At 39.9% G+C, this 12,807-nt stretch overlaps 1 protein-coding gene across 5 annotated transcripts in view; it reads right to left on the reverse strand.

Annotated features, from left to right (window-relative positions):
- grik4 (glutamate receptor, ionotropic, kainate 4) overlaps positions 1-12,807 on the reverse strand; it is a 338,006-nt gene that overhangs the window by 51,508 nt on the left and 273,691 nt on the right. For all 5 annotated transcript variants that reach the window (XM_019367470.2, XM_019367468.2, XM_025898164.1 and 2 more), the window contains 2 exons: positions 9,337-9,489; positions 8,336-8,440 (listed from right to left, as the gene is read on the reverse strand). In XM_019367470.2, coding sequence (XP_019223015.1) covers positions 8,336-8,440; positions 9,337-9,489 — 258 coding nt within the window. The remainder of the gene's footprint in view (positions 1-8,335; positions 8,441-9,336; positions 9,490-12,807) is intronic.

The raw sequence follows: 12,807 nt of genomic DNA on the forward strand, positions 1-12,807 counted from the left end.
CCGAGGACTGTTTATTTACATCAGCAAAACAAATGGTTTGAATAGTGGCTGCCACACATGAAACTGCGAGAAATGAGGCAAAATAATCTAAATAAATTTAACTGTTGTGCCAACGCAAAAAAGAAATTAGTTCCATACATTTGAATCATTCACATCACTCCTTTTGCCCAATCATAAGTAATCTGCCCCGATTAGAAAGGCATGAGTTGGGGAAGTTAATCGGGGTTACCAGCATGTGCAGATGCTCGGGCTGGGGGTGTTTCTGTTACCATCCATCCATTTTCTTCTATTTATTCAATTCAGGGTGGTAAAGGTGGGGCACACCCTGGACAGGTTGGCGTCAACACATTAAGATAACCATGGTTTATTTAGAATCACCAATTAACTTAACATGCATGTCTTTGTACTGTGGGAGGAAGTTAAGAGGACCCAGTGATAACCCACACAGACAGAGGGAGAACATGTAAACTCCACTCCACGATCTTGTTGGTGTGAGGTGACGGTTACTAACCACAGCACCACCCGTTACTATCCCATCAGTTTTAACAATGAAAGGAAAGAACTCAATTTCTCAACACGTTTTCAAGTTATGTTTATGGTATGAGTCATGAAAACAAAGGAGAGTTTCAGTCACTAACAGAGCGCTTCAAATTCTTTTGTTGTTCTTTGACCTTTGAAAAGCTGAGGCAGTTTCCGCTCAGCTCAAATACCAATACACATCAACCTTGGAAGCCTTTTAAACGAAAACACACACACACCCGTGTATAACTGTCAAAGTCAAATCTGTTCTTGCACGCAAACTGTGCCAAGCAGCTTTGGACTCAATAATGAGAACAATTTGCCTTAAGTCATGCTGCAGTTAGCCTTTGGTCTTTCCCACTCATGGCCAGCGTGTCCAGGTCTAACCTTCTCATAACTGACTTCCAGCTTCACGGTCTCCTTCAGCCACCACCTCAACGGTTTCTATTTCTTCCTCCCTTTCCTCCGTCCACCCCTCAGGTGGCTAAAGACGCTAAAGAAGTGATTTAAAGCCTCCATTAAAAAGCTTAATTAACAATATTCTTCCTTCCAAGAAGTCGCCCGGAGAGTTTGCAGCTCACCATGTGCATGTCGCATGTACAAACACATACAAATACGCATAACACCGAAAGGCTTGTGCAGCTTTTATAGCACCCTCTTCTGCATTCTCACATGCTCTCACACAACAGAGCCTAGCAGTAACAGGCAACAGCTTGCCTAATCCAAACTGCAATAATTACTCATTTTACAGCTTCCTCCAATTAACCGGCGTGCTGCTGTCATTGAGCTCCATGCAGAAAATGAGGGCCAGTCCACAGAGGCCAGGGGGAGCTGGAGAGAGGGAGAGGCTGGACCGTAGAGTCACTTTGGTTCTGTGCTGCGGTGTGGTTGGCTGGCAAGTCTGCAGTGTGTTTGTTTTGGAAAGGGTTTGTGCCCCCCGCTAAACCACCATAAATGATGGTGGGCTTGTTGTGTATGATTGTGTACAGAGCCAGGAAAGCGGGCAGCAGGGGATGGGACCAACCCCATCAATGCTTTCACATAAGCTCTCACAAAAAACACACAAACACACAAGTATGAATAAAAAAGGAATGCATGCAGATGACGACACGCAGGCACACTGGCTGGTGGTTGCTAGATCAGTCAGAGGTCCTACAGCTGCTGTAGCCCAGTATCATAAAAAAATGGGAACTGATCCTCCAAACAGCAAACTGCTGTAATCCACTCCGGCAGGAAACAGTGTCATCATTTGATGCTCCTGGAGAGAGAAGAAAGCAGCCGGCATTCAAAAGAACAGGTTGAGTCGCATTATCTATTTGTATATATCCAGATTGATAGTGTTTTACAGAGTAACCCCGGTGTTCACACCATCTGGAGAGTACTCCCCCAGAAACATGTTCACGTTAAAACGCAAGCCAAGGAGTTCTTTGTGCTGTACTTCTTCATCTAGCTCATTACACAAGACCCACTGTGGAACAGGATTACCCTGAGTCTTAAAATAAAATGATTAGTCATTTCAGTCAGAAATATGGGTGGAGGTCATTGTCATTGCCTTTAATATTAGGTCTGGTAGAACAAGAATGAAAAAACACACGCTGTTATTTTACCGTTTCTGATTTTACAGCTTTGTCTTTGCCTCTTTTCTTTCTGTCCTATTTTTCTCTTGCGCGCCCTTTCTGTCTCATTTACTTTCTGCCTGTCAGCCGCTACCCTCATCGCTCATTTTTCCTCCCCTCTCTCCCCTCACCTGCCTCTCTCACCTCCTCTGAGCATTAGTGTTGGTGCCTCGGACAGAACACGGACAAAGTCATGCCAACTTCACCATCATCGCTGGCCCACCTGGCTGCCGGCGCAGGAGCAGCTGGGAAATTTACTTTGCTTGCCAACACTCAACAACAAATATTATCGCACGAGGCAGCCGCATCATATTCTGGAAATAGGGTAGGTTAACTGAACTGTCATGTGAAATGATTTCAAGTTTTCAGAAATGACCAAAAGTGATAAAATTAAACTTGTACAGTTAACGCGCTCTGGGTGGAACGCTTCTTAGCTCGAATCAAACTCATTCGGTCAAAGTTGCTAAAGAAGCAAAAAGAAAACTATCTAGTTCTCTGACTTAAGGTTTGAAAATAAAGTACTAATAAAGTGTAAAAATTGGAAATTATATTCACCCTCTGGAGTTTGACTAATACTAATTAAAGCCCAAAGTTGATGCAAATATTATTGTATAAGTTGCTTTTATTTTGTCTTTTAGAAGACAAAGAAAGAATGAGCACAGCCTCATTGTCATTCACTGCTACAGATGTGGAGGTCTGACGCATGGGTAGAGTATTTGATGTAAAAATAAAGCTTGATGAGTTTCTCCAAATCATATTAATCATGTGCTCCAGCACAAACACTGATTACCATTCGAGTCAGAGCTGATAGTTTATCATTTATCATTAGGTTATAAAATAATTCAGAAAACAAACCCAGTTTAGTGACTAGGCAAACTGATCGGTAAACAGGCCGATGAAATGATAAAGACGTAAAGATAGATGTGCAGATGCACACTCATCTGAAAAAGTTTTCGCCTGAGCACTAACTTAAGCCTCTTTTCCAACAGCACCTACTCAGCTTGATTGTACTTGACTCTGTTTGATTTTTAGGGTTTTCCAATCAGTGCAGGTACCTGGTGCCGGGTACTTTTTTAGTACCTAGTTGTCCAGGAAACATGAGAGCGACTTCTTCACAAAAGTCAAACCCACCAATTTTGAAACCCAGCAATGAGGGGAAATAGCTACACACAAACCAACACTGCAATCCAACGACACGGTGCAGATGTTTACCACAAGCTTAGCAGCAGGTAAAACCATTGCCTCGATGTCCTCCGTTGTTGTGTTGTGTTTGTGTCATATGCTGTCATATGCAAATGATGTCATGGGACATTCAGGCTGCCTTGCTATAATGGCCCCACCCACGTTGAGGTGGTACTCAACTGTAATGGAAAACGATCGAACGTAATGGAAAGCGTCTCACATCATTGCCGTTTGCAGGCATTTGATTATGCACAGCTCTCTTAAGGTCCCACCATAGCATTTCAATCAGGTTACTGCCTGGACTGGACCATTGTGGCACATAGATTCTTTTCTGTTGTAGATTTGCTGGTGTCCTGTTGCATGACCCCATTTAGTTGTCAGACAGATGTCATATTTGACTCTAGAATGCTTTGGTATACAGACTGCAAGGCCCTCAGGTCCTGTGGCTGCAAGAAAAAAACAAAAACAAATCATCACCCCTCCATCACTATGGCTACATGACTGCCAGCTGATCTGAGGTGTGTGTGCTGATACCCTGTGTTTGTGGCTCTGTGTATTATGTCTAAACATCTCTACTTTGGTCTCATTTGTCCAAAGGACATTTTTTCAGTAGTCTTATGCTTTCTCCAGATGAAATTTTGTAGGGCGAAGACACTTTTCTCCTGGCAGCCCTGGAGGCCTGTAAATTCTGAAATGTAGCTCTTGGGTTTTTTGCTGTTTCTCTGAACACTGCATAGTCTAACCCAAGGGTGAATTTGCAGGGATGTCCACAAGATTGCTAACACAAACCTGAATGCGCCACACCAACAAACACAGAGGTGCTTACTGATGATCAGTTAATTGAGTGCACTTGATTGGCACGACCCTGCTGCAACTTGCTATCTTAATTCGTATGGAAGCAACTGGGACAACAAGGGCAACAGGTAGGTAGGTAGGTAGGTAGGCAGGCAGACAGACAGACAGACAGACAGACAGACAGACAGACAGACAGACAGACAGACAGACAGATAGATAGATAGATAGATAGATAGATAGCAGCAGCAAACTGTTCTAATGTGTGAAATGCCTGCCAGAGAAATTCAATTTGTGACAGTGATTGGCTGTAGAGTGTTGTACCCCTAAGGAACTGATGATCACATGTTTGGGGATCTTCAGTGCAGCCACAGGACTGAGGGTGCGATGGGTGCCACTGGGTAAGGAAAGAAGGAGGAAGCAGGGTAGAGAAATGGAGGCCGGTGGCTGTGCAGATTATGCCTCATTGCTCTCTATTTCCCAAAAGCGTTGGCTGATGCAAGACAGTCTTTTTTCTTTTCAGGTTGCATTTTAAATGAATGACCTCTCCCTAATGCGCATTCATTGGTGAGACACAGTGTGGGCATCATAGACAATGCTGCTGCTATTCTATTTTAACAAAACAAAAGACCTGAAGTATCAACTTGTCATGTGCATACTGGTAAATATTCGGCTAAAACTGCGTGTGTAGGTGTGACTGTATGTGTGGGCAGCGGGCCACCTTGCTTATCTCTGCCAAGGCCCTAGCACCTCTGGTGTCTGCCTGGCTGAGGCAGCCCCAACCCAAAAGCATGTGGGAGGTGTTATTCAACAAATCAAACAACACCCCCGTCTTGCCCCCCCCGTCTAACACCTTGCTTTTTCCCATTACCATAACTGGCAGGGTTTCTTTATAATGCTTCTGGTTGAAATCATCACATTAGGCTTGATAGTATCCATCCTTCTGCTTGACTGGACTAGTGCCAGTCTAAAAAAAGGGGACATGAGGAAACACAGACAAGGTTAAAAAATGCAGATGGGCCAGCGTCACAGTGTCTGACTGTTTCATGGGTTGCTGGGATAAGATTGCCCTCACACTCAGACGGGAACTCAATCTCCGCTTTCAAGGAGATCTTCTCAACTAAAAGGGTCAAAAGATTTGAAGCGCTGTGAAATACGGTGAAGTCTCGTCTCTGTACTATCAAATCTGTCCCTACCTTATCGGTGGCAAAGCAGAGTAACAACAACTACTTAAAATGCTGTAGGTAAGAAAGGGAACAGGAGACATCGGCTGTCAAGATGAAATGTAAAATACTGAGTCCTGGCATCCAAAATAGGGAATATATAATAAGGGAAGATGATAGACTTTAAGTCCATTGGCTGAATAATACTGAGAGACAGTAAGAGACAATAAGAGGAATAGAATAAAAGAATTATTGCTGCTGTATTTCAAAAATACTGAGCTGGTTTAGACATTGTTTTTTTTTCTTATTGTTTTGATATGCCTGCTTTAGAATTCCAGCTACAGTACAGGCCACAAACCATTTTCCATTAAAATATGATCCACAGGTCATGCATGCGTGAACATTTATGATCTGTTTATTAAATGAACACTTGCCTTTGCACTGGCAAACCATGCCATATGTATATGTATTTCTTGCCCAGCACCGAAGTGTTTATGGATACAAATACCGGTTTTATGTTTAAAGGAAATGTCATGTCCCTGTATGCATGTATAAAATTTGACGCACTATCACATATAAGCCATTTCATACACAGTCACAACCTTTTAACTGTATTACGCACATTACTCAGTTTCCTACATGAACCACACCGCAGTGCCTGTCGCAAAACATCAGTGTAGAAAACTATAAACTATACTTGTGTGTCTCATGTGAGATGTGCTATCTTTGTAAATATTCTAAAGCCCAAAGTTACCAGGCTGCTACCATAAAAGCAAACATGACAACAGACAGATTCTCAAAACTTTTGCTACTTGTGTGATGATGTTTGCCTTTGAATCCTTTTTGCCTCACATATAACCAAGATTTGTACCTGGGAGATCACCCACAGCTTTTTAATGCTGGTGACGGCTTGGCCCCCACTGGGCATTTGGAGATGGAGTTGATGGATGGGAGGGTACAGTGGGCTATCAATTTGCTTGAATAAACTTCCCCCCCAGCAAGTCTTGAATTTGAAACAGTGTTTTTGTTTTACCCTGCTTTACCAAACGCTTGGCCAGGGGTTCTTTATCGGGCAGACATAAATAGACAAATTTTATGAATTTCAAATTTATTTTAATAGTCAGACATTTTTTCCAAAGATGAAATGCACTGGGGTGACAGTTTTGATTATAGGATTTATGGCTATCCAAAGTTTTTGAACAGGTTTTAAAATTAGACTCTGGGGAGTGACAGTGAACTTTAATATGATTGGTCAGCAGGCAGAAAAGGAGAAGTGTTCTGCATTTTCCCATTTCTGACAAATAGATTAAGAAAAAGAGCGCTTACGCTGAAGAAAATTAAGAGCCATATAACAAGACTGGTTATAAAGGAAACTTATGCTAAAACCTCTTTATAGGGTTTTAAAAATTCCTCTTTGCAGGAACAAACAGTTGCTGCAAGTCAGATATTAGAGATCTGAGGCCTAATGCTTTCAAATTTGGTAATCCTTCAGATGAAGCATCAAAAAGCCCTGCTATAACATCTTCAACCCCTGAATAATAGATATAGAACATAGCTCAAATGCACCAGAAGCTGTGTTATCCATTCATTAACAGACCATATTCAACGCTGCTAAAAGCTTTTCATCACTTACATTTGATTACTGACTCTTTTTATTCTTTGTAATCCCTGTAAATGTCCTTAATCTATTAGAAACTATATGAAATGATGTACCCAGGCATACACTGAATTGCCCAGGGAGACTACTTTTCGAGACTGTGTTAGGTGGCTCAGGGTAAAGTATGGACTTAAATACCTGCTTATGTATGTAGTTTGTTTTAAAAAGATTGCTGTCCACTTCCAGTGCCCACTGTTTTCATGGTTCTGGGTCTTGGACCCTGATTTTCTTTAAGTATTCTGTTTGATTTTTAGTTCACTTTCATACTTCATACTTTCATTTATCTACATGAACATGATCTTTAGCTCTTAGTTTCAGTTAGACAAACAGATAGATAGATAGATAGATAGATAGATAGATAGATAGATAGATAGATAGATAGATAGATAGATAGATAGATAGATAGATAGATAGATAGATAGATAGATAAAAAATCTAGCTTTTTTTCCCCCTAAATTTTGCTTCTTTTCTTCCTCAGCACTTGAGTTAATGTTGATTTGATTTCAATCAAATAGAGCAGTACTCACTTGATTTCAGTTCCTATGCAGGGAGAAGGAAAATAACAAGTGGTCTACAGCTTTTGAGGAGTGGAGATATGCTCATTCCGTTTATTTTTACTGCACAAAAGAGTGTGATGGTGAAATCCGAACTGCACCCAAGACAAACACCTACATAACACTGCTAACAGAACTTCGGCTGGTTTTCAACTTTGCTTTGAGTTCTCGGTTTTGTATTCGTACACAAAGAAAGATACGTTTAGCCTCAGGTTTATATTGTTAACTGGTAATTTTGTTACATTTCAGATAATTTTTTTTTTAAATTGATCCATATGACATTAGTAATAGCATATATATAGCCATGTTTCTAAAACTAATAATAAAAAGAGCAGAAGCAAAGCTGACTTTAAAGGTGACATCTGTGGTTACCTAAATTTATTTCCCACAAAAATATGATTGTTTCACCTTCAAAGAGGCACGCCTAGTGTTTACTTTTGTCCTCTGGAACCTCAACCTTTTGCAAGTAGGATAATGGAGAGTGTTTGCTCCAAGAGATGTCAGCTGAACAAGTGTTATCACAGCTCCCTGCTGCACGATCCAGCTCCAGTTGCCTTACTGCTATAAAGACGACTGAAACATTTGCCCAAAGTACTGCTCTACTGGGAACAGGACTGTGCCGGAGCGCTTTGTGTTCAGCAATAACATTTATATTATAGCCAGTGTATATCTAAAGAGCAAATCTGTGTGGGTCACTAAAGAAATAATAAGAAACCTGTGTATAAATCTTTTTAACCAATCTCAAGAACATTTTACCACCACAAGGAAGTGCTAGTGTTAGCTGAACCTAAACCTATTTAATCTAAAGAAAGATAATTTCAGCATCAGATCTGTGTGATGGAGGTACTTTACCTGCCTTAGGCCGTCCTTGCTGTTCTGCATGATCCTCAGGGCATAGTTAGACCGCTGTCCTTTGCTGTTGAATTCAATGTGCCCTGTTAGACCGTCCAATTCTACCTATCCAACAAAGAGACGGCACACATGTTAAAAGATATCCCGTCTGCTTCCCTCTCGGCGGTACCTACTGTGAATATGACTTGAGGTTACTTTATTGCTACTGTCTCTGTATGAGCCGCCTGAACACTATTTGTCATATTTAGAATAAGAATATGGAGACAAGCCGGTAACAGCTTCAATTTAGGGCAAAAAAGAAGAGCGATTAGTTGTGCCCTCTTTCTCAGAGTGAGAAAGACAAACGGTCTGATATCGAACACGTGTCACATTTAAGTATTTCAGTCACTTACAGTCATTTCGCCCTAACAGGAAAACACGTTTTATTCCCTGACAGCACATATTTATCTCTCCTCCTCCACTGTGTCTCAGTATAATGTAGAGATGAGATAAACTGACCTAGTCGATAGGGAACATATCGTTAAAGAAGAAGACAGCACGGACGTTATCTGCTGTCAGTAAAAATATCTAGACTTTAAAATATCCAATTAGCATGCAAAGAAAGATATAAGAAAAGCAGTAATGAAGAGCTCAACAAGTATTATCGGACAAGCTACTTTTTGGGGACAGCCTCAGTGACTTCCAGGAGTTTCTGATGCTTGTCAAGAGTTGACGAAACAAAATTTGTGAGCTTTAGAGTTTTGGCAGTACTTCTCAATGTATTACAAAACCTTCATATGTTTACTGACAGCAGATAAAAGTGAATATTAGAGGTGCTGATACATGAATTTTGTTAAATTATTGGACAGAGCCACCTCTAGCTGACTGATGACTGTACCAATGCCCTTTCCTAACTCTAGGAAAGAAAAAAATCCAGATTTCTCCAAAATTTTCAAGCATTCCTTGAAGCTAAGCTTGGTCAGTCTTGTAATCTTAATCACGTCCAGCAGAAGCAGCCTTACCATCCTCAGGTAATTCATGAGGCTGGTGCCGTGCTCCCAGATCTTGGAGGACTTGCAGGAGAGCTGAGTGGCTCCGACGTTCTGGCTACGGTTCAACTCCTGGACCGCCGCCACCACAGCGTATACCGCATCAAAGAGCAAAGCTGATGAGAGCTGCAGAGGCAGAGGGAAGGAGGCAGGTGAATGTATTATGCATACACACAGACACACACACACACACACACGAAGCTGCAAAAACCCAAAGCACACAAACTACAAGCGTAACATATCAGCGGTTAGTGGTTAGCGAGGGGTTAACCCATCCCTCGTGTGGCAGCAAGATTATTCCATTAGATCATTAGAAAGACTCTGATCTGCTGACAGCGTTGAAAATCATCTCTCTCTCCCTCCATCTCTCGGAGAGACTCTGTCCTTCCTGCTCTTATCCCCAATGAAGCTGGCACACCCTGACCATTCCAATTACTGCCTGCCTCTCTCAGTCGGGGCCAAAAAACAGTGGGAGAAGCAGCTTTTCCTCTCATCTCCTCTGTACAAACAGCCTCGAAGTCACCGCCACAGCATCCTGCTATGTACATTTTATTAAAATGCACGCTGCTTTGCATTAGATTCTCGGTAAAATCCCAAGCCTCGGTGCTGTACATCTGTGTAATGGAACTACAGATTAAACTGATACTGATAGAAGGCTGAGGGGGATGGTGCTGCGTAGTAAATCTGGGAGGCCAAACAGAACTAAACAGCCATTAAACAGCACAACTCTGATGCATTACACAGCCTTGAATTGACTAATGCTTTTGGCAAATTGCACATTAAAGGCACAGTTCACCCCAGGATTGCCTCCCAAATTTTACATCTTTCAAAAAATAAAATTAAATAAAAATTAAACAATGCATAAACCTTTTTTTGTGAGTTGTTTCACAATTATATTATACTGTCTACACCTAACCTCCCACCCTCCAAAAACATTGCAGATCACCTGATGGGGATGTAATTAATGTATCAATGATTATCTTGTCATGCTGTTACAAGCACCTTCTTCTGCAGAGCGATATGATTGGATGGTGTGGTTCAGCAGCTTCAGGCCAAATATAAAGAATTAAAGTTGAGTTTGGGGTGAAGTGGCTCTTTGAGACTGTGAGGACATTACAGCTGCAGGTTTATGCTGTTTAAGTTCGACTTATCTTTGTGGTGGGAACCAAGGCCAGGCTGCTAAGTCAACATGACAATGTGAATGTATTGCACTCATATCTATTAATATATTCAATCTTTTGTCAGCCTTTATTTTACAGGAGGAGAATTTAGTGCTGCAGTTGTGTACAGAAGACAATATTGTTGCTACACATACTGATGTTTCCTCAGTTCGTCTGCATTTATATTGTTGTACAAGGAACTGTAATAATCTATGTACATTTAAGATTCCTCTTACTTTTTATATAAGCAGCAATCATTGTATGCAGGCTTTACTGTATCTTGTACAATGTACCTCATATTTATTTTGTATCTGTATCTCTCTTATTCTAATGTCTAATTTTATTTTAGTTTTGATTCCTTCTATTTGCACACCCAGGGTCACAGGTTTTTCGATCCTGTGTATGTCCTGCACATATTGCAGAAATGACAGTAAAGCTGGCTTTGAATTTGATGTAAAGCTAATAATGTGTTGGCATTCACCCATCTGTGTATCTATGGGGCGCCGTTTGTAAAGTGAAACATGCTGAAATTAACGGCAACATTTTTCCACATTTAGCTCAAAACCTTACAAAAACATGTTTTTTCAAGTCATCTTTTACAACATTTAGTAAAATATTTGTAACTTTTCATATTTAAAACACAATCTTAAAAGTTAAATCTAAATATTATATTTAAATCTAAATCTAAATGTTAAAATTTAAATATTATATTTAAACCTAAATGTTAAATCTAAATGTTACATGAAACTAAATATTTAGTTAACATGCAAATTTAATCTGACCACTCCGGCACCGGAGGTTTTCGTAAAGCTTTTATTTTGGTATTTCCGTTGATCCGTACAAAAATTTGCATGTTAGCTAAATATTTAGTTTCCTGTAACATTTAGATTTAACATTTAGATTTAAATATAATATTTAGATTTAACATTTAGATTTAAATATTAAATATAATATTTAGATTTAACATTTAGATTTAAATTTAATATTTAGACTTAACATTTAAAATTGTGTTTAAATATGAAAAGATACAAATATTTTACTAAATGTTGTAAAAAATGACTCAAAAAAACATGTTTTTGTAAGGTTTTGAGCTAAATGTGGAAAAATGTTGCCGTTAAATTCAGCATGTTTCACTTTACAAATGGCGCCCCATGTGTATCACTCTTGTTTCTCTCACATATTTCTTTTCTCTTTATTCTTTAAGAGTAACTTTAATCAGCAGGCTATAATTACATGAGCTGAACAAGAGAACATATCAGCAGCTTCTGAAATCTGTGCTTTTTTTAATGTCTTAGCCAATAATACACACAGAATTATTGCATTTCCACAGTTTGAAGGCAGCTGTCATGAATTTTTCCTTCTTTTTTTTTGTAATTTGCCAAAACAAATTATAACTTCAGACCTAAAGGAACAAACTTGGTCTTAATTTCTGAACCTGTAAATATTGAAGTGGTGTTTTATGGTCTACCTCAGTACCTAACAGTCCAACTCATGAATGCTGTTTTGACAGTTTGGACCTGTAGGCATCTTCTAGTTATACTCTGTTTGTATATAAATGAGCTGCCCTCTCTAATGAAACATTCTATGTGCGGTTACTTTAATCAATACTGATGTGAGACTATAAATATCAATTGCAAGATGTTTAAATGCAGCACAATTCGTCTCCCATGAAACCTTCTTCTCTTATAAACCTTCAACCTATCTGCCTACATTTCCTCAGATGATGTGGTGCGTGCGTTTATCTTTAAATGCATCAGTGCAATCTAACACACATAAAGGTCAGCGGCTGCATTTGTTGTTTATAAGAGAAGGTTTAAAAAGACAGCATATTACGCATGTGCATGTTTAAACGGGTTAATCACGTTCTTGCTCCCATCAGCCTCTAGTCTCTCTGGTTATTAGCTAATTAGCCACAAGTCCTAATTGCTGCAAGCTTAGTGAGTATCCGAGTGACCCACTGCACACAGAAGCATTTTTTTTATGCTGTGTTCAAACTGTTCTTAACCTATTTCACCATCCAATTTGTGTGAAGCAAACAGGGAGTGATGGGTGTTTGTTTCATTTTTTAATGTCTCTTCACTTCAAACAGAGAGGATTCATTCATTAATCTGACTTTACTGAATATCTGACTCCTAATGAAGCCCCTGAGCAAACAAAAATCTGCAGGAGTGGCAGTCTTTTTGCACTCAGGTGGGTTATTGTTATTAAAAAAAGCATTTACAAGGATCAAAACAAATCTGCATTACAGCTTTTCTCAATATTGAGAAGATATTGAATTCAAATA

This window comes from Oreochromis niloticus, linkage group LG14 (genome assembly GCF_001858045.2).
Source record: "Oreochromis niloticus isolate F11D_XX linkage group LG14, O_niloticus_UMD_NMBU, whole genome shotgun sequence".
NCBI lineage: Eukaryota > Metazoa > Chordata > Actinopteri > Cichliformes > Cichlidae > Oreochromis > Oreochromis niloticus.